Source organism: Triticum dicoccoides, chromosome 3B, assembly GCF_002162155.2.
Source record: "Triticum dicoccoides isolate Atlit2015 ecotype Zavitan chromosome 3B, WEW_v2.0, whole genome shotgun sequence".
Taxonomy (NCBI): domain Eukaryota; kingdom Viridiplantae; phylum Streptophyta; class Magnoliopsida; order Poales; family Poaceae; genus Triticum; species Triticum dicoccoides.
In genome coordinates, this window is record NC_041385.1 from 333,345,605 (window position 1) to 333,371,842 (window position 26,238).

Genomic DNA, 26,238 nt, shown 5'->3' on the forward strand with positions numbered 1-26,238 from the left:
GGAGGAGGAGGAGGAGGTCGCCGGAGAGGAGGAGGGTAGTATGGTGGAGGAGAGAAGGGAAGATGGAGTGGAGGAGTGGAGGAGAGGTGGAGTGGAGGAGAAGAATGAAGAGGTAAGGAGGAGAGGATACGCCCAGCCATATATACGGCATAGTAATGGCGCCGCGGGCAGGTGCGCCATTAGTAACTTTTTTTTATTTTTTTTATTTATTTTGAATTGTGAAGGCGGGAAGATACTAATGGCGCACCATGGGCAGATGCGCCATTAGTAACTTATTTTTTTTTGAATTTTGAAGGCGGGAAGATAGTAATGGCGCACCATGGGCAGGTGCGCCATTAGTAAGTTTGATTTTTTTTGAATTTTTTTGCCTCTAGATCTTGAAAGCCCCGTAACTTTTTTCTGTTAGGTTTTTGGGGATTTTGAAAATGTTTAACGGGGTTCCCAACAGTTATGGGCAGGTGTTAAATTTGGATGTAAGATGATTTTTCATATAAAAAACTTTTTCATCCGAGTTCGTATGCAAAATTTATGCCAATTTTACAAATTTCTACTGAGATTTTGCAAACAAAGTCGAAATTCATATTTGTAAATTTTCCCAACAACTAGACCACATATTACATGGAAAATTTATTTTCTTTTATTTTTTTGACATTTCCATCATTTTTTTTATTTTTTTTAAAACTGAAAAGGCGATCCAAGGGGGGGTGCATTCGGTGTTGGGGCAAGTTAGTAATGGCGCACCGTGGGGTGGTGGGCCATTAGTAACAAATATTTTTTTACTTTCTTTCCAAAACTACTAATGGCGCACGGGGATGTGGTGCGCCATTAGTATGTCAACTACTAATGGCGCACGGCGGACATGGAGCGCCATTAGTAACAAAAAAAGTTTTTTTGTTTTTTTTTAAATTACTAATGACGTACCACACAAGAGGTGCGTGCGCATCGAGACATGGTGCGTCATTAGAATATAGTAATGGCGCACCACATGTCTGGTGCGCCATTAGTGGCCATTCCATCTATAACCCTTTTTGTAGTAGTGACAACTTTAGTTTTTCGTTGCTCCACACCGACTATTCGGCCTAATACCGACGGAGTTGCATAAATTAAGATACGCATAGTCATGAGAGCAATTTGCAGTCTCAATACCTCTCACCTTTATCCTCCTTAAACTATGAAAATAATACACACACACCACAACACACAGAGGAAACACAAACACAACAATAAGCAGTTAGCAGTCCATAACTACCATATACACATCAAATTTGACCCGACGACGCAAGAAAGATTCAAAACCCACTCACTATGTCGCAATTGTCATGGTCGACTGTCGGTGTCAAAACCGACAGACCTCGGGGTAGGGGGTCCTGAGATGTGAATCTTGAATCGACATAGATGGTCTGACTAATAAAAATCTGAACGGATAGCCTCACCGGTTTTTTTTGCCGGTCGGTTTTTTAAACTATGCCGCGAACCCAGCTGCTGCAATGATGTAACTAGTGGCAAATTGTCTCAAGTGCAAAGTAAGGCCCTGTTTGGTTTCAAATAAGTCACCAACTTATAAGTCGAAAAGTGAAAAAGGTGATTTATTTTGCCAAACAGACCCGACTTATAAGTCACCCGAACTTATAAGTCATAAGTTCCTCCACCCTAACTTAAAACTTATAAGTCACCCTCCTTTTGTCTGGGTCCCACCACCTGCATGATGTTGATTGGTGTGGAAAGATGTGTCAGGTGACAACCAAACAGACTTGACTTATAAGTCACTGGTTTTAAATCACCCGACTTAGGGGGTGTTTGTTTCCAGTGACTTTTTTTGTGTAGGGACTAGAAAAAGTCCCTCTTAGAGACTTTTTTATCAAACAAGAGGGACTTTTTAGAGACTAAACTAGGCATTTGGGACTAAATGAAGAAAACTCTCAAGGAGAGTTTTTTTTGGGACTTTTCCAACAATGTCCCTCCATGCATTCATTGGCCCGCCACCTCATGGTGTTGTTTGATTGTTATTTTTCTATATACTAGGGGCAATATGGTCATTTAATAATCTCTAGGAAGGGACTAGGGACTTTTTAGTCTCTGAAAACAAACAGGGAGGGACTTTTTAAGGACTAGAGACTTTTTAGTTGGGACTAGGGACTAGAGATTTTTTAGTCGGGACTAGAAAAAGTCCTAAGACTTATGAACCAAACAGGGCTGAGTCAGGTGATTTATTGGAACCGACCGGACCCTAAATATCTGGGCAGATGGCATCCTACCGAGCATGCCCTCTCCACCTCCACAGATCGCATCGCCGCCCAGGGAAACGATGAGCCGCGAGGCCAGCGGCGCGTCGGTGAGCTCTGCCCCGGTGCCCGAGCCAGAGCGGCAGCAGGGGCAGGGGAACCAAGGGGAGGAGGCGGGGTGGACGCCGCTGGAGAAGGTGTCGGATAAAGTGGAGGAGCTGTACAGTCTCCGCGACACCTTCTTCCCCCGAGACCCCTCCGAGAAGTCTGCGTCCCTCCGCGCCTGCGCCGACGCCGCCCTGGGAGTCCTCGATTCCCTGCCTCCCGGTACCCATCCCCACCCCCCAACCGGCAAACAAACTATTCATCTTCGTGTTAATATTCTTGTTTTCTAGCCAGCCCTTTTATTTTTGTTACTGTCACGTGTATCGATACTCCTAATTTAGAAGAAAACTAGTATGGGTGTCAACAGCTTCTGTAGATATGTGGTGCCGGGGTCTGGGAGCTATTAAGCGTGGTGGCTGGCCGCTGGCATGACATACACTAGGGGGAGTGTATGGTACAAAACAGACAAGACCAGTATTGGGGTAAGATAGTGATGATCACGGTAAGATGACAGTTTGAATGCCATTGGTATGTATATGATGATTTTCTGACCTAGCCAGAACACGCTTATAAAGAATTAATTGTACAACCGTGGAACCTCGGTTGTCCTGTTGGCATGCTAAATCAGAAGAGGGTTTACTGTATTGTAAGAAAGTTATGTTAGAGTACTATATATATAGCGATGTAGCCTTTTGTATTTACCCCATTGCATAAGGGGTTTTCTGCATATTTCCTTCACCTGTACATGTATATATACTGGACTATGGCACCATGGGAATACAAGTTGCATATTTCCTAACATGGTATTAGAGCTAGGTCAATTTTTTTGCATGCTGCAACTCGTGCTATTGATCCCCCGTGGCCGCCGCCGCTGCTTTTTCTCTCCATCGTAGCAGCCGGTCAACCCAAGGCCGCTCCTCTCCTTCCCTGCACGTCCGTGACGCTGCCGTTTAACTCGCTCCCATCCAGATCGAAGCGAGCCAAAAATATGTTTGGTCCGGCCAGGGGGAATTTATTTCACCTATCTGCGGATGCCTGGTCGGAAGAAGTGAAACTCACTGCAGAGGATAATATAGTCCTAACCAGTGAATTCATAGAGGAAGAGGTGAAAAAAGCATTGTTCGGCATGGATAGTAATAGGGCACTGGCCCAGACAATATCGCGGCTGAGTTTTATAAGCATTCTTGGGATTTTGTTAAATCTGACATTATGCGTTTGTTCCATGCTTTTCATAGTAACACTCTGGATGTGGCTCGTCTAAACTATGTGGTGATCACCTTGATACCCAAAATGATGGTGCTAAGAAAATCCAACAACATCGCCCTATTTTTGCTGACAAGCTTATCAACAAACACCTGAATGCTTTTATTAAGCACAAGAATATTATGGATGGGATCCTCACTCTCCATGAGGTGCTACACCATACTCATCAAAAGAAAAAAGTGGGCGTAGTGCTTAAGCTAGATTTTGGAAAAGCCTACAACAAGATAAACTGGGATTTCCTCCTTGAATGCCACAGTAACCGAGGGTTTGAGACAACTTGGTGTGGCTGGGTGAAAAAAATCCTGAATAATGATACAGTAAGCATAAAACTCAATAATGAGATGGGACCTTATTTCCAGAACTACAAAGGTGTTCGCCAGGGCGATCCCTATTCCCCTTTTTCTGTTTAACCTTGCTGTAGAAGCACTTTCTAAGATGATTCACAATGCTCAGAAAGAAAAAATGATAACTGGGCTTGCTTCGGACCTCATAGAGGGTGGCGTGGCCATCCTCCAATATGCTGACGATACGGTCATTTGCTTTGAACTGTTGATGTTAGGAGAATAGCAACTTGTATTATTAGGAGGCTAATGCCAACATATATACACATACATGAGGATGCCAAAAGGCTACAAGAGGATGCCAAGAGACTAGAATACAAAAGGCCAAAAGACATCACTTAATATAACTCTAACACCCCCCCTCCCCCTCAAACTCATGGTGGATCCACAACACTGAGTTTGGAGAGGTGAAATCCATGTTGCGCTCTAGTCTAAAGCCTTCGTGAAGAAGTCCGCTAGCTGTACCTCAGAAGGCACATACTGAAGAGCAACAACATGATTCTGCACAGCAGCGCGCACATAAGAAGCATCAACACCAATGTGTTTGGTAAGCTCATGCTTCACGGGGTCCCACGCAATACTGGTAGCACCTATGCTGTCTGACAGGAGGGTGGTAGGTGTAGTAACAGAAACACCAAAATCCTCCAGTAACCATCGTAACCATGTCACCTCAGCCGTCAGAAGAGCCATAGCTCGCAACTCGGCCTCTACTCGAACGAGAAACTGCAGTCTGTTTCTTCGTCTTCCAGGAAATGAGGGAACCACTAGAAAGACACAGTGGGCAGAAAGTGAACGGCGATCCGTAGGATCACTAGCCCACGTAGCATCCGTATAGGCCTAGAGCTGTGACGAGCTGGAGAGGGGGAAAAAGAGACGATGAGAGATCGTGCCACGAAGATATCGTAGAACGCGAAGAAGGTGACTATAGTGAACTGAAGTGGGAGCAGAAACAAACTGACTCAGAATATGGACAGGATAAGAGATATCCGGACGAGTGACAGCAAGATACACAAGACTCCCAACAAGATGACGATAACGTGTCGGATCAGACAAGGGCTCACCACCAGAAGCACGAAGGTGAACATTGAGCTCCATAGGAGTCTCAGCAGTGCGCTCATCACTAAGAGTCGCAAGAGTAAGAAGGCCCTGGATATACTTTTCTTGGGAAATAAAAAAGGCAGCAGAGGTGGAGGAAACCTCAACCCCAAGAAAGTGACGAAGAGGACCAAGATCAAACATAAGAAACTGCTCATTAAGACGGGCCTTGACAAAGGCAATGTACTCAGAATCGTCGCCAGTGATGATCATGTCATCAACATATAGAAGAAGAAGAGTGCGTCCACGAGCAGAAAGGTGGACAAACAACGTTGATCATGATCACTGGGTGAAAAACCAGCAGCAGTGACCACAGAGGCAAACCGCTCAAACCAAGCGCGAGGGGCTTGCTTAAGGCCATAGGGAGAGTGACGAAGATGACAAACCATGCCATCGGGAACTGAATACCCAGGTGGTGGCTGCATATAAACCTCCTCATGCAACTCACCATTAAGGAAAGCATTTTTAACATCAAGTTGTGACACGGACCAGTGGCGAACAGAGGCCACGGCGAGAAGTGTGCGGACAGTGGTCATATGGGCCACAGGAGCAAATGTCTCGTCATAATCACGACCATGCTCCTGCTGAAAGCCGCGAGCCACAAGACGAGCTTTATAACGCTCGAGAGAACCATCAGAGCGAGTCTTAATCTTATAGACCCACTTACAAGTGATGGGACGAACACGGGGAGGAAGAGAAACCAGATCCCATGTGCTGTTGCGCTCAAGAGCGGCAATCTCCTCTGCCATCGCAAACTGCCATTCAGGATGAATAACAACATCACGATAAGAGGTAGGCTCAAGTACAACTGAAAGGCCATATTGGCTAGGAGAATAGCGGTCAGGAGGAGGGCAAGGTCGAGCCCGAAGATCATAAGTCGACTGGGACGAGGAAGACGGTGCACCAGAAGTAGATGGCACGGCAGTAGATTTGTCCGTAACACGTCGACGACGGGTATAATGAGAAGGGAAAGTGGGATGGGAAGGAACCACCGGAGGTGATGGAGATGGAGAAGACATCGGTGATGAAGGTGGAGTGTCATGCAATAAGGAAGGAGAAGAAACGATAGGAGAAGATGGTGTCGGATCTGCAGGGACAGGGAGGAGTAGGAATATGAGGCACAGAGGGAGGTGTATCAGGAAACGTGAGAAAAGAGATATCCTCTACTGAAAAGGTCGAAGAGGACGGTCGTGGGTAGAATGGACGAGACTCATCAAAAGTCACATCCCTAGAAATACGCATCCGTCGACCAATAGGATCCCAACACCGATAACCCTTATGTTCATCATTGTAGCCCAGAAAAACACACTCGACAGACCGAGCGGTTAGTTTGGTGTGTTCTCGAGGGGGGGGGGGAGGAGAACATAACAAACACAACCAAACAACCGAAGAGCAGAACAATCAGGAGAATGATCAGAAAGACGCTCTAGAGGAATACCTCCCTGTAGAGCAGATGAGGGTTGAATGTTTATGAGATATGTGGTAGTGGAGACAGCCTCAGCCCAGAAATGAGGTGGAAGAGAGGCGGAAATCATCGTCGCACGAGCTGTCTCAAGAAGGTGACGATGCTTGCGCTTGGCGCCATTTTGAGCGTGAGCACCGGGACAAGAGAACTGAGCAAGAGTACCCTGCTCAGCAAGAAAACCACGCAACATTTTGGAGATATACTCGCCAGCAGAATCAACACGAAACACGCGAATAGGTGTAGAGAACTGAGTGTGGACCATGGCGGCAAACCGCTTATAAATAGAGAACCTCACTACGAGAAGACATGAAGTAAAGGCAAGTGTAGCGAGAGAAATCATCTATAAAAATAATATAGTAGCGATGGCCCCCTTTAGAAGAGAAGGGAGCCGGACCCCACACATCTGAATGTACTAAATCAAAAGGGTGCTGAGACACTGACTCGCTAGTAGGATAAGGTAACTGAACTTGTTTACCAAGCCTACAACCCTGACACTGCAAGGAGACATCTCCTGAGACAGGCCCCAGAAGACCACGACGAACTAAAGACGATAGTCGAGAACCACAAAGGTGACCAAGTCAGTGATGCCACTGCTGGAAGGAGCTGGTAGCTGAAGCGACGAAGGCAGATGGACTGGCGAGTGTGGTGGTAGCGGAAGGAACATTAAGCCAGTCCAACTCCCAAAGCCCCTGAGAATCATGGCGGCGCGGGCCAGCCCCAACTAGAGCCTTCGTGTGGCGATCCTGGATAGTGCAAGAATCAACGCCAAGAATGACATGACAACCAGAATCAGTAAGCTGACCCGCAGAAAATAGGTTCGTGGTCAGGCGAGGCACATGAGAAACATCTGGAACATAAAAGGAAGAAGTGGCAAGAGTGCCCGACTCGCAACAGGAAGGGGAGTACCATCAACAGTAAGAACATTAATAGGAAAATCGAGAGATCTACGAGAGGACAAGACAGAAGAATCGGAGGACATATGAAATGAAGCTCCAGAATCCAGAACCCATGGGGATGTACCTGACTGTGTAGACAGTGGTCGCTCAACACTAGAAGCACCAGTCACAGAGCTTGCAATACCTGTCGAAGAACCTGAAGCAGCAAGTAGACGCTTGAGCTTCACAATATCTTGCTCAGTCAAGGAGATGGTAGACGGCGTCGAGGAAGAAGCACGAGTCCCAGAAGAAGAATTGCGCTCCCTATTACGCATATCACGCTTCTTCTTGAAGCAATCAGACTCGGGGTGACCATCCCTGTTGCAGTAGTCACAATGAGTACGAGGACGAGAGCGGCCTTCACGAGAGCGGGCCTCACTACCCAGAGGAGTGGGTAGTAGTGGCCGAGCACTGGAGTGAGAAGACACTGGTGGAGTAGCAGCTCGAGCACCGAGCATAGAGGGAACCTGAAGCAAACCAGCACCACGAAGGCGAGTCTCCTCAACACGAAGCTCAGAAAGCACCTCGGAAATAGGAACACAGCCACGAGCAAACAACTGAGCATGTCGAGGCTCGAACTCCCCATGGAGCCGTGACAAGAACTCATAGACGCGCTGAAACTCCAAGTCTGACCTCACAGTCTGGCAACACGGGCAAGTGCCACAAACAGTAGTGCGAAGGGAGTCAAGCTGGCGCCAGATAGCAGAACTCTGAGTGTAGAACTCATCAATAGTGGAGTCTCCCTGCTGAAGAGCATGCTCCTGACGGACCACAGACAAATAGAGAGCATCACCAGAGGGCTGATAGCGCTGACGAAGATGAGTCCACATCTCAAAGACAGTACCGAGGCCTATAAACTCACAAGCAAACTGAGGCAAAACACTAGAAGTGAGAACAGTCGCAGCACGAGCATCATCGTCACACCACTGAGTGTAAGCAGCCAGATCGTCACGATAAACAGAAAGAGCATTTGAATAATCCAAGACCTCCTGGTCATAAGCGGCAGCTGCATCAGCAGCAACCGTGGCTGTAGCCCTATCAGCATCAGAAGCATTTGCGTCAAGAGCCAGTGGCGTCGGCGGTGGGGTAGGAGCCACAGGTGGCATTGGGCGCAAAGGACAGGGGACCTCACCGAAAAGAACACCCCACAGACGAATGCCACACATGTGAATGCGCATAAAGGCAACGAACTCAACATAGTTAGCCCATCGAATATCACTGGGCAGCGCGGGATGGCAACATAGCCAGATGATGCCAAAGACATGGTGCTCCTTTTCTGTCACGAAGACTCAACTGGCCAAGGTGAGAGCGGCCAGAACCAGCAGCAGATCAATCAGACGAAAAGAAAAGGCAAGCTGACTGAGGCAGGCCAAACACGGCGGCCCACAGCAGCCCAAGGCAGCGATCGATCTGGACTTAAACAGCGGCAGTTTCACACACACGCACGCGAGCGCCCGTAGAAGTCAGCAGTGACTCGGAGAGGGCGGGGCCGTACGGGCGGCCGGAGGAGCGCCGGGCGGCGACCGGAAGTGTAGACTTCGATGGGCGGCGGCCGGAAGAGCAACCCCCGATGGGCGGCGGGCGGCGGCTGGAAGACGAGCTGAGCGGTGGCCGGACGAGATCCAGCGGCAGTTGACAGAGACAGCCGGCGACGGAGATCAGGTTGGTGGTGGCTGGCAACTTGAATCAGGAAGAGGATCGGATCGATCCGGATCTACAGCAGCGGAAGGAGCTCCAGGCAACAAAAGCCTTCGGCCTGGATCGAGCACGGCAGGCTGTATGGGTGCTGCGGCAGCAGAGGAGGGAGGCAACAACGATGTGGAACAACACAGCCAAGATGTGGATCGAAAGGGCAAGTTGCGCTACCCGGAGAAAAAATTCCCTAACCTAGGCTCATGATACCATGTTAATGTTAGGAGAATAGCAACTTGTATTATTAGGAGGCTAATGCCAACATATATACACATACATGAGGATGCCAAAAGGCTACAAGAGGATGCCAAGAGACTAGAATACAGAAGGCCAAAAGACATCACTTAATATAACTCTAACATGAACATTATGAGGATGCTGCTGCCAATTTGAAACTCTTATATATCTTTGAGCTTATGTCTGGACTCAAAATAAACTTCCTTAAAAGTGAATTTTTGTGTGTTGAGGGAGACGATAATATACTAGCTTCCTATGCGGAACTATTCAACTGTCAAATTGGGCATTTCCCGATGGAATACTTGGGAGTGCCGGTAAGCTACTCCACCTTGCGTAGCCTAGACTGGAGTTTTGTAGATGACAAATTCCTAAAATATTGTGAATCGTGGATTGGTAATGCCGCATCCTCGGGTGGAAGACTTGTACTCCTAAATTCCTCCCTTTCTAGCATTGTCTATTACTAAATGGCTATGTTGGTGATCTACAAATTAGACAAACATCGTAAAAAGTTCTTCTGGCAAGAAACTAATGGCAGGAAACGATATCATCTTGTGAGATGGACCAGGATCTGCAGATCTAAGAATAAAGGGGGATTGGGGGGTGAAAGATCTCCGTAAGCAAAATATTAGCTTACTCACGAAATGGTGGTGGAAACTCGAGACACAACAAGGGTTGTGGCAGGTTGTGATTCGAGCTAAGTACTTGAAAAAAGATATGGTGACATCGGTGAGAAGTAGATTCGGAGATTCACCGTTTTGGAAGAGGGGTGGTCCTGAAATCAGGCAACATTGCTAGAATGTGGATTGACTCCATTGCCAATAATCCTCCTTTGCGTGATAGATTCCTTGAACTTTATAGTATATGCAGTGATCAGGAGATTACAGTTGCCGAGTCTAAAAAAAATGTTGGCGTCGATTTCTTTAGGAGGCGCTTGCACCCTCCGCTGCTGGATCAGTGGGGGGAAGTCAAGCGAGTGGTTGATTCCTAGTTACTCTCCAATGAGCTGGACCAAGTAGTCTGGAATCTTGGGAAGAATAAATGCTTCACAACTAAGTCTGTATACACATACATGGAAAAGCATCTAGCTGGCTGTGATTATAGATGGATATGGAAAGCTGAACTCCCTCTTAAGATTCAAATCTTTTTATGGCAATTATTCCAGGATGCTGTGTTGACACGAGATGTCATGAGCAGACGAAACTGGGCTGGAAACCCGAAGTGCTCCTTTTGTATGGATAGAGAAACCTCGCATCACCTTTTCTTCACCTGCCCTGTCGCCAGGGTAGTCTATATAGGGTAGTCTGGAGAACCGTTGGGTGTCGTGGGCACGAATTATGCCCGAACAATCTGTGGCAATACTTCTTCACCTGGTGTTATATTTTCTTGCCGGGTGGATCTAAATTCTATACCTTTGGCCTTGCTGCGATATGCTGGGCTATGTGGAACTGTCGCAACAGGGCCACATTTGAACATAAAAAGCTAAAGACTCCTTTTGTTGTGGTTTTCTCTGCGTGTGGTTTCTTGAACTACCGGGCAGGTCTAATGGCTGGAGTTGATCGCGATGCAATGGAACGTGGCGCCAAGATGCTCAAGACCAACACTGCAACTATGATGAGGATTTGCGCGGCCCCAGCTGAACCAGCGATGGACTGACGAGTTGATGCCGTCCTGCCTTACATTAGAAAAAATGCCTAGCTGTTATGTTAGACTTTTGATCGTTGCACCTGCGTGGGCTTTTGCTTTCTGCTCATCCTGTGAGCCTTACCCCCTCTGGAGATTGTTTGTTGGTACCTCGTTGCGCTGGTTAGGCTAATTGGTTTTTAGGTGTCACTGGGTTTTCGCCTCATAATGAGCTGCTCGATGACGAGTGCTTACAGTGGGTTTCCTAGTGGTGCCTTGAACTTGCTTTCCCCTTTCTAGCTTCCTTAAGCTCGAACTACTGTATTTCCGTTATGATAAGTAATGAAAAGGGGTTATGCCCGTTAAAAAAAAGATCGAAGCGAGCCTCCAGCAATCGATTCAGATCGAAGCCAGCTCCAAGAGCCTCCTGCTCGCGATCGATCCAGATCAAGCCCGCACAGGAGTCTCCGCCCGCGATCAATCTTCCACCGCCCCTCACCGGATCCGGCCACTAGTCGCCGGTCTTCGTCGCCCATGTCTGGTTTGGCCGCCCCTCGCCGGATTCCACCACCTCTGGCTAGTCTCTGTCGCCCTCGCTGGATCACGCCCCTGTTCCTGGCTCTCGTCTCGTCCATCTGGTGCCGCCCCGAGCGCTGACTGTGGTTGATCATTGGGACCCTCTGTCTGTACTGCTGCCTACCTGGTGATTGCCAAAAAATTGTCTACAACATCGGGCTATAATGCAGTTCCTCGTTGTCCAGTGATTTTTGATGGCACCAACTACATCGAGTTCGTTGCCTTCATGCGCATTCATATGCGTGGCATTTGTCTGTGGGGCGTTCTTCCTGGCGAGGTCCGTTGTCCGCCGTGCCCGGTTCCTCTTGTGGCCCCTACTTCATCGACACTACCGGTTGTTGCTGCTGATGCTACTCAGGCTGCGAAGGATGCAGCTAAGCTTGCTGATGATGCCGTCGTTTGTGCTTATGATGAGCAGGTTTTGACTTATGAGGAGGCTCTTCACATGTATCATGAGGCTTTGTCTGCTTATACTCAGTGACTTGATGGTGATGCTCGTGCCGCAGCTATTCTCACTGCTAGCGTTCTGCCTCAGTTTGCCTCTGAGTTCTTGGGCCTCCCTACCGTATTTGAGATGTGGACCCGTCTTCGTCAGCGCTACCAGCCCTCTGGTGATGCCTTATACCTGTCTGTGGTCCGCCAGGAGCATGCTCTTCAGCAGGGTGACTCCACTGTTGATGATTTCTATGCACAGAGTTTTGCTATCTGGCGTCAGCTTGATTCTCTCCACAGTGCTGGTTGCCGTACTTGCCAGTGTTGCCAGGCTATGCAGGCTGATTTGGAGTTTCATCATGTCTACGAGTTCTTGTCTTTTTGTCTCGGCTCCGTAAGGAGTTTGAGCCCCGACGCGCTCAATTGTTTGCTTGTGGCCGTATTTCTCTCATGGAGGCGCTTTCAGAGATTCGTGCTGAGGAGACTCGCTTACGTGGTGCTGGTTTACTTGAGGTTTCCTCTGTGCTTGCTATTCAAGCTCCTGCTATGCCGCATGCTGCACCGACTACTCCCCGCTCCAGTGCTCCGCTGCTCTTGCCCACTCCTACTGGCGGTCAGGGCCGCTCTCGTGCTCACTTGGGTACTGTAACCAGGATGGTCATGTTGAGTTTCAGTGCTTCCAGAAGAAGCGACACGTGCGTAAGGCGCGGACATCATCTTCAGGGACTTCTACTTCTACTTCGACATCTTCAGCCACTGCCTTGATTGAGCAGGATATTCTAAGACTTAAGCGTCTGCTTGCCGCTTCAGGTTCTTCGACGGGTACTGCAGGTTCTGTGACTGATGCTTCCCGCACTGAGCAACCACCCACTACAGAGTCAGGTACATCCCCAGGGTTTTGGATTCCGGAGCTTCTTTTCATATGTCTTCTCATTCTTTCAATTTGTCCTCTCTTAGATCACTTGATTTTCCTGTTCATGTATTCACTGCTGATGGTACTCCTCTTTCTGTTGCTAGTCGAGGCAATCTTACCACTTCTTATTCTGTTCCTGATGTGGCTCATGTTCCTCGACTTACCATGAATCTGTTTTCTGCTTGTCAACTCACTGATTCTGGTTGTCGTGCCATTCTTGACGTTGACTCTTGTTCTGTTCAGGATCGTCGCACGCACACTTTGGTTGGGACTGGCCCTCGCCGCCGTGATTCTCAGGGTCTTTAAGAGTTAGACTGGCTTCATGTTCCTTCCGCTGCCACCACGATCGCCAGTTCATCCGCTTCTGTCGCTTCAGCTACCGGCTCCTCCCAGCAGTCGCATCATCGACTTGGTCATCTTTGTGGTTCTCGTTTGTCATCTTTTGTTCGTAGAGGTCTTCTGGGGTCTGTCTCAGGAGATGTCTCTTTAGAGTGTCAAGGTTGTAGACTTGGCAAACAGATTCAGTTACCTTATCCCACTAGTGAGTCAGTGTCTCAACGTCCTTTTGATTTAGTTCATTCTGATGTATGGGGTCCGGCTCCCTTCGCATCGAAAGGGGTCATCGATACTATATTATTTTCATAGATGATTTCTCTTGTTACACTTGGCTTTAGTTTATGACTTCTCGCAGTGAGGTTTTGTCCATTTATAAGCATTTTCCTACCATGGTTCGCACGCAGTTCTCTTCGCCCATTCGTGTGTTTGTGCTGACTCCGCTGGCGAGTATATTTTCAAGATGTTGCGTGGTGTTGTTGCTGAGCAGGGGACTCTTTCTCAGTTCTCTTGTCTTGGTGCTCATGCTCAGAATGGTGTGGCTGAGCGAAAGCATCTTCATCTTCTTGAGACGGCTTGTGCGTTGATGATCGCCACCTCTCCTCCGCCTCATTTTTGGGCTGAGACTGTCTCCACCTCCACCTATCTCATCAACCTTCAGCCATCCGTTGCTCTACAAGGCGGCATTCCCTTCGAGCGTCTCTTTGATCGTTCTCCTGATTATTCGGCGCTTCGTTTGTTTGGTTGTGTTTGCTATGTTCTTCTTGCCCCCCGTGAATGCACCAAACTGACCACTCAGTATGTTGAGTGTCTTCTTAGGCTATAGTGATGAGCATAAGGGCTATCGTTGTTGGGATCCATCAGCCATCGGATGCGTATTTCTCGGGATGTGATTTTTGATGAGTCTCGTCCCTTCTATCCGCGACCATCTTCCTCGACCTTTTCAGTGGAAGATCTCTCTTTCCTCAACTTTTCCGGACACCTATCACTCCTGTCGAGCCCTTGTCTATTCGTCATGCTACCCTTGCTTCTCCGCCTATTGTTGATCCTCCGTCACCATCTCCCATGGTTTCCTCACCTCGCCTGTTAGCGGATTCCGCACCTTCATCCTGGTGACTTCTTCGACTCCATCCCCTGAGTCTAACTTGGAGATTCCTCCATCTTTTCCTCAGTATTATACTCGTCGTTCGCATGTCGTGGATGCATCTACTGATGAGCTATCTACTTCTGATGTGTCATCTTCCTCTTCTCAACCTACTTATGGCTTGCATTCTCACCCGCTTCCGCCTGTTGATCGCCTTAGTTTTCCAACCGTCGGTGCTGCTGTTCTTGAGCTGACTTATCGTCAAGTTGTTGTTCATCCTGAATGGCAGTTTGCGATGGCAGAGGAGCTTGCTGCCCTTGAGCGTACCGGCAAGTGTGACCTTGTTTCCCTTCCTCCTGGTGTTCGTCCAATCACTTGTAAGTGGGTCTACAAGGTTAAGACTCGCTCTGATGGTTCTCTTACAAAGCTCGTCTCATGGCTCGTGGTTTTCAGCAAGAGTATGGTCGTGATTACGGTGAGACTTTTGCTCCTGTGGCCCATGTAACCATAGTTCGCACTCTTCTTGCCGTGGCTTCTGTTCGCCACTGGTTTGTATCTCAGCTTGATGTTAAGAATGCCTTTCTTAATGGTGAGCTGCACGAGGAGATTTACATGCAGCCCCCACCTGGGTATTCTGTTCCTGATGGCATGGTATGCCGTCTTCGTCGCTCTCTTTATGGCCTTAAGCAAGCCCCTTGTGCCTGGTTTGAGCGTTTTGCCTTTGTGCTGACTGCCACTGGTTTTTCAGCGAGTGCTGATGATCCAGCGTTGTTTGTCCATCTTTCAGCTCGTGGTCGGGCTCTTCTTCTTCTCTATGTCCATATTCTGAGTTAGTTTGTCTCCACCCCCACTTTGGTTTACTATAGTCACCTCCTTCATGTTCTTCGATATCTTCGGTGCACGATCTCTCACCGCCTATTCTTTCCTTGCTCCGGTTCCTTACAACTTCAGGCCTATTCGGATGCTACGTGGGCTAGTGATCCCTCGGATCGCCGTTCACTTTCTGCTTATTGTGTTTTTTCTTTGGTGGTTCTCACATTGCCTGGAAGATGAAGAAGCAGATTGCGGTTTTGTGTTTGAGTGCAGAGGCTGAGTTGCGAGCTATGCTCTTCTGACGGCAGAGGTGACTTGGTTACGGTGGTTACTTCAGGACTTTGGTGTTTCTGTCACTACACCTACTATGCTCTTGTCTGACAGTATAGGTGCTATTAGCATTGCGCGCGACCCTGTGAAGCATGAGCTCACCAAGCATATTGGTGTTGATGCCTTCTATGTGCGTGCTGGTGTGCAAGATCAGGTTATTGCTCTTCAGTATGTGCCTTCTGAGTTACAATTGACGGATTTCTTTACAAAGGCCCAGACTAGAGCACAGCATGGCTTCTATCTCTCCAAACTCAGTGTTGTTCATCCACCATGAGTTTTAGGGGGCGTGTTAGAGTACTATATATATAGCCAATGTAGCCTTTTGTATTCACCCCATTGTATAAGCGGTTTTCTGCATATTTCCTGCACCTGTACATGTATATATACTGGCCTATGGCACCATAGGAATACAAGTTGCATATTTCCTAACAAGTTACAGGCATGTAACAACACAAAAGTAGGGTTGCTTAGCGGCAGCAAAACTATCTTGCACCATGCGTAATCTTAATTCTTGAATAATAAAAATTGAGCTATAGGATTTAGATGATACATGGAAATTAGAGAAATAGGGGGATGCGATGTTGATACGAGTGATAAAAAGCGTTGGATGCTAGAGTCTTCCCTTGGATATAAAGTGGGGGATGTGACATAGAAATTATCCACACTATGTAGTTCACCCTGATAAAATAAGAGCATTCTTGTTCCTACTTCAGTCTCATATACACCAACAGATACGAACATAACTCACATTTCAGCCTTTGAAGAAAGAAATATCTTGTTGAGGGAATATCTAAATTATACCATGGGTCCCTCTTAATCCTAAGTGGCATTCACACAAACGGTCAACACAAGTCAAAATCGGTCAACAAAAGTCCAATCAAGTCCTCATGGTCAACAAGTCAAAAGAAGATGAGAAAATAGAGGACCAAGTCAAACAAATGAGCCCAAGTCAAGAAGAGGCCCAACCATAGTAGCCGGGTTCATGGGTCGAGGTTGCGTACCTTGAACCGGGGTCAATCGACCCTGGTCGAGGGTTCGGGACGAGTTGGGGTCCAGCTGGGTTGTTGGATAGATCGTGACCCCAATCGATGGATGATACCCCCAGATCTGTATGCAAGGCAAGACCATCTATATTAGAAATTGAGGCTTACCAGCCAATCGCGCTCCAATTTTATGAACTCTGCCACTGCTGGAATCTGTCCATCCACGGTCCGCCACTCGCCTGCTGGCCGTCAAGCTGCCTGCTGCTGTATGAGCCCTCTACAGTACCGCTCCAGCATTCCCGCCATTGATGGATGGAAATGCCATACGCCACCCCGCCTAGCCCTGCATGCTGCCTCCGCTTGAGAATCCGATGCTGACTAGGAAGATCATCGTTGATGGGTGGAGTAAAGGGACCAGGCCTATAGCTACATCTTCTACTTTGATCAGTTTTAAAATGAGACGAATTAGAGCTACTATCCGTAAATGGAGCAGAAAAAGCCTGGTCTTCTGCTACTCATTGACAACAGCAAACATGTGGTTGAGTACCTGAATGCTTTTGAAGAAAGGAGGTTTCTGACTCCTCTGGAGGCCACACCAAGGAAGATTGCTGCTGCAAAGGCCAAAAAACTCATTCTATGACAAACAGCAATGTGGAGGACGAGAGCTAAGATCAATTTTTGTGTCTTCGATGACAAAAAACTGCAAATTCTTCCACGCTGCAACTAATTGCCACGCCAGGAAAAACAAGGTCAAGGTCTCTCTATGCATGAGGGCATTCGAGCACTTTGACAACCCAAAGAAGCTACAGATAGCTACTGACTACTTGAAGGCCTTTCTTGGTCAGCCGTCCCACTCTCTGCCTGTGCTACAATTCAACCTGTTATATGAGGAAGTTGACATGACTAATTTAGCTGCTGTCTTTTCGTGGGGAGAAATTGTCACTGCCATCCAATGCTCTCCTAATAATAGGATTCCAGGGCCTGATGGCTTGACCAATGAGTTCTACAATAAATTTGCACATTTGATCAGAGATGACATTATGAACTTCTCAGACTTATACAACCACAATGCTGAGCTCAGTGGTGTTAACACTGCTCTTATTACCTTGCTGCCCAAAAAATACACCCCCTGGAAGTTTCAGATTTCAGGCCAATATCCCTAAGAACAACAACAACAACAATAACAACAACAACAACAACAACAACAATAAAGCCTTTAGTCCCAAACACGTCGGGGTAGGCTAGAGGTGAAACCCATAAGATCTCGCGACCAACTCATGGCTCTGGCACATGGATAGCAAGCTTCCACGCATCCCTATCCATAGCTAGTTCTTTGGTGATACTTCAATCCTTCAGGTCTCTCTTAACGGACTCCTCCCATGTCAAATTCGGTCTACCCGACGTCTCTTGACATTCTCCGCACGCTTTAGCCGTCCGCTATGCATTGGGGCTTCTGGAGGCCTGCGCTGAATATGCCCAAATCATCATTCAGGACTCGATCCTTACTCGTGTGGCCACACATCCATCGCAATATACGCATCTCCGCCACACCTAACCGTTGAACATGTCGCCTTTTTGTCGGCCAACACTCAGCGCCATAAAACATTGCGGGTCGAACTGCCGTCCTGTAGAACTTGCCATTTAGCTTTTGTGGCACTCTCTTTATCACAGAGAATGCTAGAAGCTTGGAGCCACTTCATCCATATCCATGGTGCACTCAATTCCAAAGCTTGTTACCAAGGTCTTGGCCAACAGGCTGCAGTGTAAAATTATGGATTTAGTCCATCCATTAGTCTGGTTTCTTGCCTGGGCGGCCCATTGTGGAAAATTTTGCTCTCGCAGTGGAGTTGGTGCAGTGTGCTCATAGGAGAAAACTACCAATGATGGCCCTAAACCCAGACACCAGAAAGGCCTTTGACAATGTTAGTTGGTCTGGACTGTTTGAGATCTTGAAGGCCAGAGGCTTTGACACCGGATGGATCATGTGGATTGATACTTTGCTCACCACTAGCTCTTCTCGGGTAGTTATCAACGGCGAGGTGGGGTAGCCATTCTAGTCTAGAAGGGGCCTACAGTAGAGCGATCCTTTATCCCCACACCTCTTTATCCTTGTAGCAGATGTTCTTCAGAGGCTTTGCTCCAAGGCCTACCAGGAGGGAAATTTATCACATCTGCTGAATGTGGACTCCCCCTTCCCGGTGCTACAATATGCTGACAATACGCTGTTGCTTTTCAAAGGAAATATAGACCAAGCTAAAGTAATAAAAGAGATCTTCAGCATTTTTCCAGTGCTGCAGATCAACTTTCACGTGAGTACTCCTGTGCCAATCAATGTAGATGAAGGGACTGCAACAATGATCGCGGAGATATTTGGCTGCCCATTGTCAGATTTTCTTGCACTCACCTGGGTCTCACTCTGTCCATCCACAAGATCACTCATGGGCTTTGATGCCTGTCATCCAACGTGTTGACAAAAGGCTGTCTGGATGGCTTGCTACCCTTCTCTCTCTTGTGGAGGCCGCTTAATCATGATCAATGCAGTGCTGTCGGCAATTCTGAATTATTATATGGCATGTTTCTTATGGCCTAAAGAGTCTCTGGAAAAGTTTGAATGGCTGCTGAGAGCGTTTCTCTGGCAAGGCAAAAAATTGTCCAAGAGGGGCACTGTCTGGTTGTGTGGTACAAAGTTATCACGCCCAGGGAATGTGGAGGGCCTGGCACTAGGGATCTTAAGGCTCACAATATAGCGTTGATCTATAAATTTGCCGCAAGAATCCTACAGGTTAGCAACATCCCTTGCTATCAATGGTTTGCACAAAAGATTGCTCGCAAATGATTCCCAGCACCAGTTCAAGCAGTGACACTACTGTCGGGCCGTGGGACTGAGAGTACCCAGGCCCGTCTGCCTGCGGCCCAGAGCGTGGCACCACCAATAGGCCCAAGGCAGGCCCACCTCTAGGGCGTCACGAGCAAGACCCTCGCGAGGCGTCCGTCATCGAGTGTCACCATGAGCCTCGCGAGCCCCTCTTGCGGGGCGGCTTCCCGAGGTTGCCTCCCGAGGCCCCTTGCGGGGGCATGTGAGTCAAGGGCTGCGCGGCGGAGTCACGCGGCCCTGCATCTTCACGTGGGTGATGCGCGTGGCGACGAGCGGAGCCAGAGGGGCACCAACAGACGCGGATGAGGAGGCTTTCCTCTTTGTGCTAAGGGAGCAAGGACAGCACACCGGTTCCCAAAGCAATCCCCAAAGGTTACTCGTTCGGTGCAAGAAGACCAAGACGACGGGCTCGCCAGGACGGAGGTCATCACCGAGCCCACCGACGCGTCACGACAGGAGGCTTTTGCAGGCGAAGACCGCTTTTGCCAGGATAGACTGCACTCTTGTCCTCCTTCAAACTGGCCGTTGAGGCAACCCTTCCCGCCATGTGTTTTCGGAGGAAGAGGACCAAGGTTAGCATAAGCAAGGGCAGGGTGCCACCATAGAGAGGGGTTCGAAAGTCATCCATCTTCCTCTTGTACACTCATACTCATCCTCCCTCGCGAGGCAATCCAACCACAAAGCAGGAGTAGGGTCTTACACTGCATGATGGCCCGAACCTGGGTGAACGGCTGGGTACACTTTTCTCCTTCCTTAGCTCGAGCATTTTGGAGCATCGTCGTGGAGTTGAGGGTCGTGAGGTAGAGCGGAACGTAGGCAGCGAGCGCACCCTAGAGTTCGAACCTTCTTGGGTCCCCGGATCCCCGATTCCGACATTTGGCGCGCCAGGTAGGGGTGTGCCGCTGTTCCTTTGCTTCGTTTTGACTTCTGCTCCGCCAACTCCAAGGCTGACGCTCGCCGTGTTCATGTCGAGCGCTCGACATGAACACGGCGAGCGTCGGGCGGCTCGCGTCGCCCAGATGGAGCACGCGAGCCGTGGCGACCGCCGCAACCGACCCCGCTGCCCACGAGCAGCAGGATTCCTCCATACACCCTTTCGTGCAGCCCGATGGCCGCACAGCCACGGCCTCCTCCCTAGACCTTTGCGGGCCGCCGAACGCCCAAGCTGCGCTGCTCATAGCATGCGAGCTGCTGCGCTACCGCCCGGCTGATGCCGGTTACGACGCCTGGCTAGGCCCGAGATGAGGCTAGCTGCCAGATCATGCACTGTGCGGTGCCTGACGCACGTGTGCTCCAGCGCCAAGACCAGATCGTCCAGGGGGTCACGGCGGCAGGGCGCCAAAACCGCGCCGCCCACGCCCGCGGCGCGCCCACAAGCACCGTCGGCTGCCGGGCCTTCACTCGCGAGCTGCGCTAGGTGGTTTGGCCCGTCAAGTTTAAGCCTGAGCTGCCCCCGCGTTATGACGGCATTCCCGACCCCACATAGTTCTTGCAGCTCTATGCGCTGAGCATCGAGGCGGCGAACGGCGACGACAAGGTCATGGCGAACTGATTCCCCATGGCCCTCAAGGACGGCGTGCGCTCCTGGCTCATGAACCTACCCGAGGAGTCAATCTCTTCATGGAGCGAGCTATGCGATCAGTTCGTCGCCAACTTCAAGGGCACCTACGATCGTGCCCTCACCATCAACGACCTGCGGCGTGTGAAGCAGCGCCCTGGAGAGACCCTCCGCAAATACACTCAACGCTTCAGTCAGGTGCGTAACAAAGATCCTGCGCGCCTTGGATGAAGCCATTATCTTGGCGTTCTACAGACGTCAGGATGTGCGAGAAGCTCGCCATCAACGACGATCTGAGCTCGGCGTTGGATCTGTTCAACATGGCCGATAAGTGCGCCAAAGCCGAAGAGGGCCGCCTTTTCATCCACGACAACCTCGACGCCGCGCTCGACGACAAGAAGGCGAAGAGTAGGGAGGTGAAGCGTAAGGGCCCTACTGTGCTGGCGGCGGAGCCTGGGCAAAAGCGCAGCCACGACCGCGACGAGCCCGTCTAGGATGGCCGCCTGTTCTGTGTGTACCACAATGTGCGCACACACAACATCGACGACTGCCAGGAGCTCAAGGCGCTCCGAGACGAGCGCTTGGGCTGTCGCTCCGACCGCAACGATGTGGTGGCGGCCGCGGAGGCGGCCGTGGTGGCGGCCGGTGGGACAACCGCAACGGCAACCCCCGCCAGGGCTGGCTCGATCAGCCTCGCGATGCGCGCCCTCAGGACAACGTGCCGTTCCGCCGCCGCCGCCAAGAAATGGCGACAACCTACAAGACGAGGGGGTTGGGGGGTACCAAGAGCCTCGCTCGATAGCCTGTATCGTCGGCGGAGCTCAGGCCCCCGCGTCCAACCGCCTCTTCAAGCAATTCTCTCATGAGGTGAACGCCGCCCTTCCGAGGCTTGAGGCCGCTCGGCCCCTCAAGTGGTCGCAGCACGCCATCACCTTCGACTCCAAAGACCATGTCAGGTGCTCGGCCACCGCCGGTGCGCTCCCCATGCTGTGCACTCCCACCATCAGCAACGTTGCTGTCACCAAGACCCTCATCGACGGAGGCGCCGGCCTCAACGTGATCTCCATCGCGACCTTCGAGACGCTCCAGGTGCCCTATGACCAGCTGATGCCGACCTGGCCCTTCTTTGGGGTGACAGACGGGTCCACCGTTCCCCTGGGACAAGTGCGCTTCCCTGTCACCTTTGGCACCCACAACTACCACACCGAGCTCATCAACTTCGACGTGGCCCACATCAACCTCCCGTACAACGCCATTCTGGGGTACCTTGCACTCGCCTAAGTTCATGGCGGCAACCCACCACGACTACAACGTCCTCAAGATGCCTCGCTGCAGCGGCATCATCACTGTCGCCTGCAATGAGAAGGATGCAGTCTGCTCCCTCCAGCATGCTTACCGGACCGCCGCAGCCGAGAACTCCGACGGCGAGGGCGCCACCGCTCTCCCTGGGGCCGCCCCCGCAAAGAAGAAGCAGCTCCTCTCCAAGGACCGCCCTAAAGCAGAGAAGCAGCCGGCTGGTGGCGACACGCAGGGGCCGCCCTTGAGGCCGGGGCCTACCTTCCTCCTGCATAGGAAGGCACGCCCGGCGCCTCCCTTCGGGCGGGCTCGGAGGCTTTCGCCTGGAAAGCGTCTGATCTGACCAGCGTGCCGAGGGAGGTGCTCGGCACCACTTGGAGGCGTGCCTCAATGCGCGCCCCCTGGAGCAAGGAGTACGACGCCAGGCGCCAGGAGCACAGGAATTCATCGCCCAGGAAACTGACAAGTTGCGAGAAGCGCGGGCTATCCGTGACGAGCGTCGCCCCGCGCGTCCGGCCGTTGTCCCCAAGGAGGACAGCAAGGTGTGCGTGTGCGTTGACATCACGGGCCTCAACAGGGCGGGTTCCCAGGACCTCTTCTAGCCGTCGCGCGTTGGCCAGAGCAAGGGCATCGCCACAAACTACATCCACCTGCCCTTTGGCCTGGTGAATACCGGCGCCACCTTCCAAAGGTTCGCGCAGCTCGCGAGGCTTCAGCCCCTCGCGAGCCCCCAAGGCCTCAGGAGCCAACGGGCCCCTTAGATGCGAACCTCCGCGGCACGTTTCGGCATGCACCCGGACGCTCCTGCAACATCATGATCGCCAGGTGACTTTTGGTTTGTTCAATTGAGGGCGCCCTTCGGGCTGCATCATCCTCGAGCTGGTCAGTGTCCGTCTCAACAACAGCCTCACTTTTGGTTGTGCATTGGGTCTTGTTATGCTTTAATGAGTTATGTTACTTGCTTAACTTTGTGCTTGGTGCCGCGTCGCCATTGGAGGCGCCATGTCGTGGGCGCCGCTCGCCGCAACTCTACTTGCCTTTTTTTCGCGCGAGTCGCTTGCATGTTGAAAGGCGGGGCCGAGAGCATTGCGCCTCGGGGGCTCTCACTGGCTCTCGGTGCCCCTCACCCCCTGGCCTTGTTCCAGGCATCGCAACCTAACATACCAGTGGCGGCTGAGGCCCGCTGGAGGGCCGGGCCCTGAGGACGTAGAGCATCGTTTGGCGAGCAAGAAAAAGAGGGGCGAGCCTTGCGAGGAAGCATGGGGAGGAGATACACAGTTTAAATCATAGAGGTGCTGGTTAAAACGCAAAGGTGACAATTTTTTCACGCACCCCTCGCAGGGTTTACATTGACCCATCGCAGATAGAAGACGGAATAAAGATAAAGCTCTAGGGAGACGCGTCCTGACATCGCGTGAATTCCTCGCAAGCCGCGGCCGCCTCGCACCGTGCCCCGAAAAGCTAAGTTAACAGCCCCACGCGGCTCGGTGGTCTTTGATAGCGTTCCTTCCTCTCGTGACCTCGTCTGGTGCAGAAGCCCCTCCTCCCGCATGAGCCGCTTGCGCGTCAAGGGGGACCTCCTGAGCACCATGCTTCAGGAGTTCTTACCGGACCTCGGCCCCCTCACCTCCTGGCCTTGTCCCAGGCATCGCGACCTGGCATACCAGCGATGGTCGAGGCCCGCTCGGGGCTGGGTCCTAGCGACGCAGAGCGTTAGGGTGATCGCGAAAGAAGGGTGCAAGCTCAACGAGGAACGTTAAGGATGATCTCGATTTCGAACCACAAAAGCATTAAAGTTAAGGCGCAAGCGCCATAGTTCCTTACACGCCCCCACGGGGCCCATGTCGTTTCGATGCAGTGAAAAGAAAAAAAAACAAAAGGAAACCTCATCGTGAAGGCCGCCGCTCCTAGGGCGCCGGCTCGGACATCGGCCGTACCCTAGTCGGAGTCCTCGTCCTTGCTCTTGATTCTGGGGGGAGCTGTTGTTGCTTCCGCTCCCATCGGAGGAGGACGCGTCGCCGTCATCGCCGTCGGGGCTGTCGCTGTCGTCGCTCTCCATGCAGCACTTCAGGCGGCAGCCGGCGACCCCGAAGATCTTCATGAAGAGCGTGGCGGCCCCGTCGTACTTGAAGTAGAGGATGTGCCCCTCTTTCAAGCCGCGGGCGAGGGCGAACGACTTCCACCCCCGCTTCAGGAACATGAAGCCGGCGGGGGAGAACTCGCCGCCACCCAGGAAGGGCCGTAGTAACAGCCGTCTGGCTGCACCCACAAGCCCAGCGGCGTGCAGCCCGCCATCTCCTCCGCGAAGGAGTCTGGGAGCTGAAGCCAGGTGCAGGGATCGCAGTGCATGCCCACGATGAACTCGTAGGCCGCATCAACGGAGTGGCTCCATGACTGGGGCGGAAGGACGGTTGCACCGCTTCGGCCACCCCGGCCATGGCCGCCTCGCCCCCCGCGTCCACGCCCGCGGGCAGAGCTTTTTCCGCGGCTGCCTGAGCCGGCGTAGGCCGCCAATAGAGGACGCCCGCGTCCCCGGGGAGGCACCCCCGGCGCGGCGGCGGACTTGCGAGGGCGGCCTTGCCCCCTCGGTGCCTTCGACGGCTCCTCCTCCAGCGCTGCCTTTCCCTTCTCCGCAGCGGAAAACCTCCTCATAAGCGCCATGGCTGCAACGACGGCGAGTGGAAACGGAAAGCCACGAGCGGAGAAGATGAGCCAAGGGGTCCGTCCCCTTGCCCTTATATAGCGTTTGTTGGGGGCCAGTCCGTGCCCCTTCGCCTTCTGAAGATGGATGCAGAACAGAGGAAGAGCAATGATGGCCCCGCGCCGCGCTTGGCAAGCTTTATGTTAGCCCGGGCAGTTGCCGAGGCATCGTGGGGAAGTGGGGGCGTCCCGCGCCGCGTCGTGCGCCACGCGTCGAGCCTGACCCGCAGGCGAATGGGGCCCGCGCCGTTTCGCCCCCTCCCTCCACAGACGGTGTCTTGCACGCCGCGGGCTTGGGGGCTACTTTCTGGCCCATGGGACTGGGGTACCCAGGCCCGTTTGCCTGCGGCCCAGAGCGCGGCGCCACCAGTAGGCCCAAGGCAGGCCCACCTCCAAGGCGTCACTAGTAAGACCCTCGTGAGGGCTTTGCCTCGCGAGGCGTGCGTCATCGAGTGTCACCATGAGCCTCTCGAGGCCCTCTTGCGGGGCGGCTTCCCGAGGCTGCCTCCCGAGGCCCCTTGCGGGGGCATGTGAGTCAAGGGCTGCGCGGCGGAGTCACGCGGCCCTGCATCTTCACGTGGGTGATGCGCGTGGCGACGAGCGGAGCCAGAGGGGCGCCAGCAGCGGATGAGGAGGCTTTCCTCTTTGTGCTAAGGGAGCAAGGACAGCACACCGGTTCCCAAAGCAATCCCCAAAGGTTACTCGTTCGGTGCAAGAAGACCAAGACGACGGGCCGCCAGGACGGAGGTCATCACCGAGCCCACCGACGCGTCACGACAGGAGGCTTTTGCAGGCGAAGACGGCTTTTGTCAGGATAGACTGCACTCTTGTCTCGCTTCAAACTGGCCGTTGAGGCAACCCTTCCCGCCATGTGTTTTCGGGGGAAGAGAACCAAGGTTAGTATAAGTAAGGGCAGGGTGCCACCGTAGAGAGGGGTTCGAAAGTCATCCATCTTCCCCTTGTACACAAATACTCATCCTCCCTCGCGAGGCAATTCAACTACAAAGCAGGAGTAGGGTCGACACCGCAAGGTGGTCCGAACCTGGGTAAATGGCTGGGTACATTGTTCTCCTTCCTTAGCTCGAGCATTCCGGAGCATCGTCGTGGAGTTGAGGGTCGCGAGGTAGAGCGGAACGTAGGCAGCGAGCGCACCCCAGAGTTCGAACCTTCTTGGGTCCCCTGAGCCCCGATTCCGACAACTACTATTTGGAAAACTTTAAATCCTGCATCCCCTGGGTTTTGCAATCTTCCTGCTGTGTGCTACGTAATGGCTCGCTCATCTCTTTCTGGCATGATCAATAGTCACCCCTGCGCAGGCTGCACTTGATTTCCCCCGTACTCTATTCTTTTGCTTGAGACCCTTCGTGCAA

The 26,238-nt window shown here is 51.5% G+C and overlaps 1 protein-coding gene across 6 annotated transcripts in view; it reads left to right on the forward strand.

The window, feature by feature from the left end:
* The first annotated feature begins 2,232 nt into the window (after nt 1-2,232).
* LOC119276007 (tetratricopeptide repeat protein 5-like) overlaps nt 2,233-26,238 on the forward strand; it is a 57,281-nt gene continuing 33,275 nt past the window's right edge. For 4 of the 6 annotated variants that reach the window (XM_037556953.1, XM_037556954.1, XM_037556955.1 and 1 more), the window contains exon 1: nt 2,233-2,549. In XM_037556953.1, the coding sequence (XP_037412850.1) occupies nt 2,261-2,549 (289 nt within the window). In that variant the 5' untranslated portion in view covers nt 2,233-2,260. Of the gene's footprint in view, nt 2,550-2,679; nt 2,810-26,238 lie in introns of all 6 variants that reach the window. The other 2 variants (XM_037556957.1, XM_037556958.1) reach the window with 2 other exon arrangements.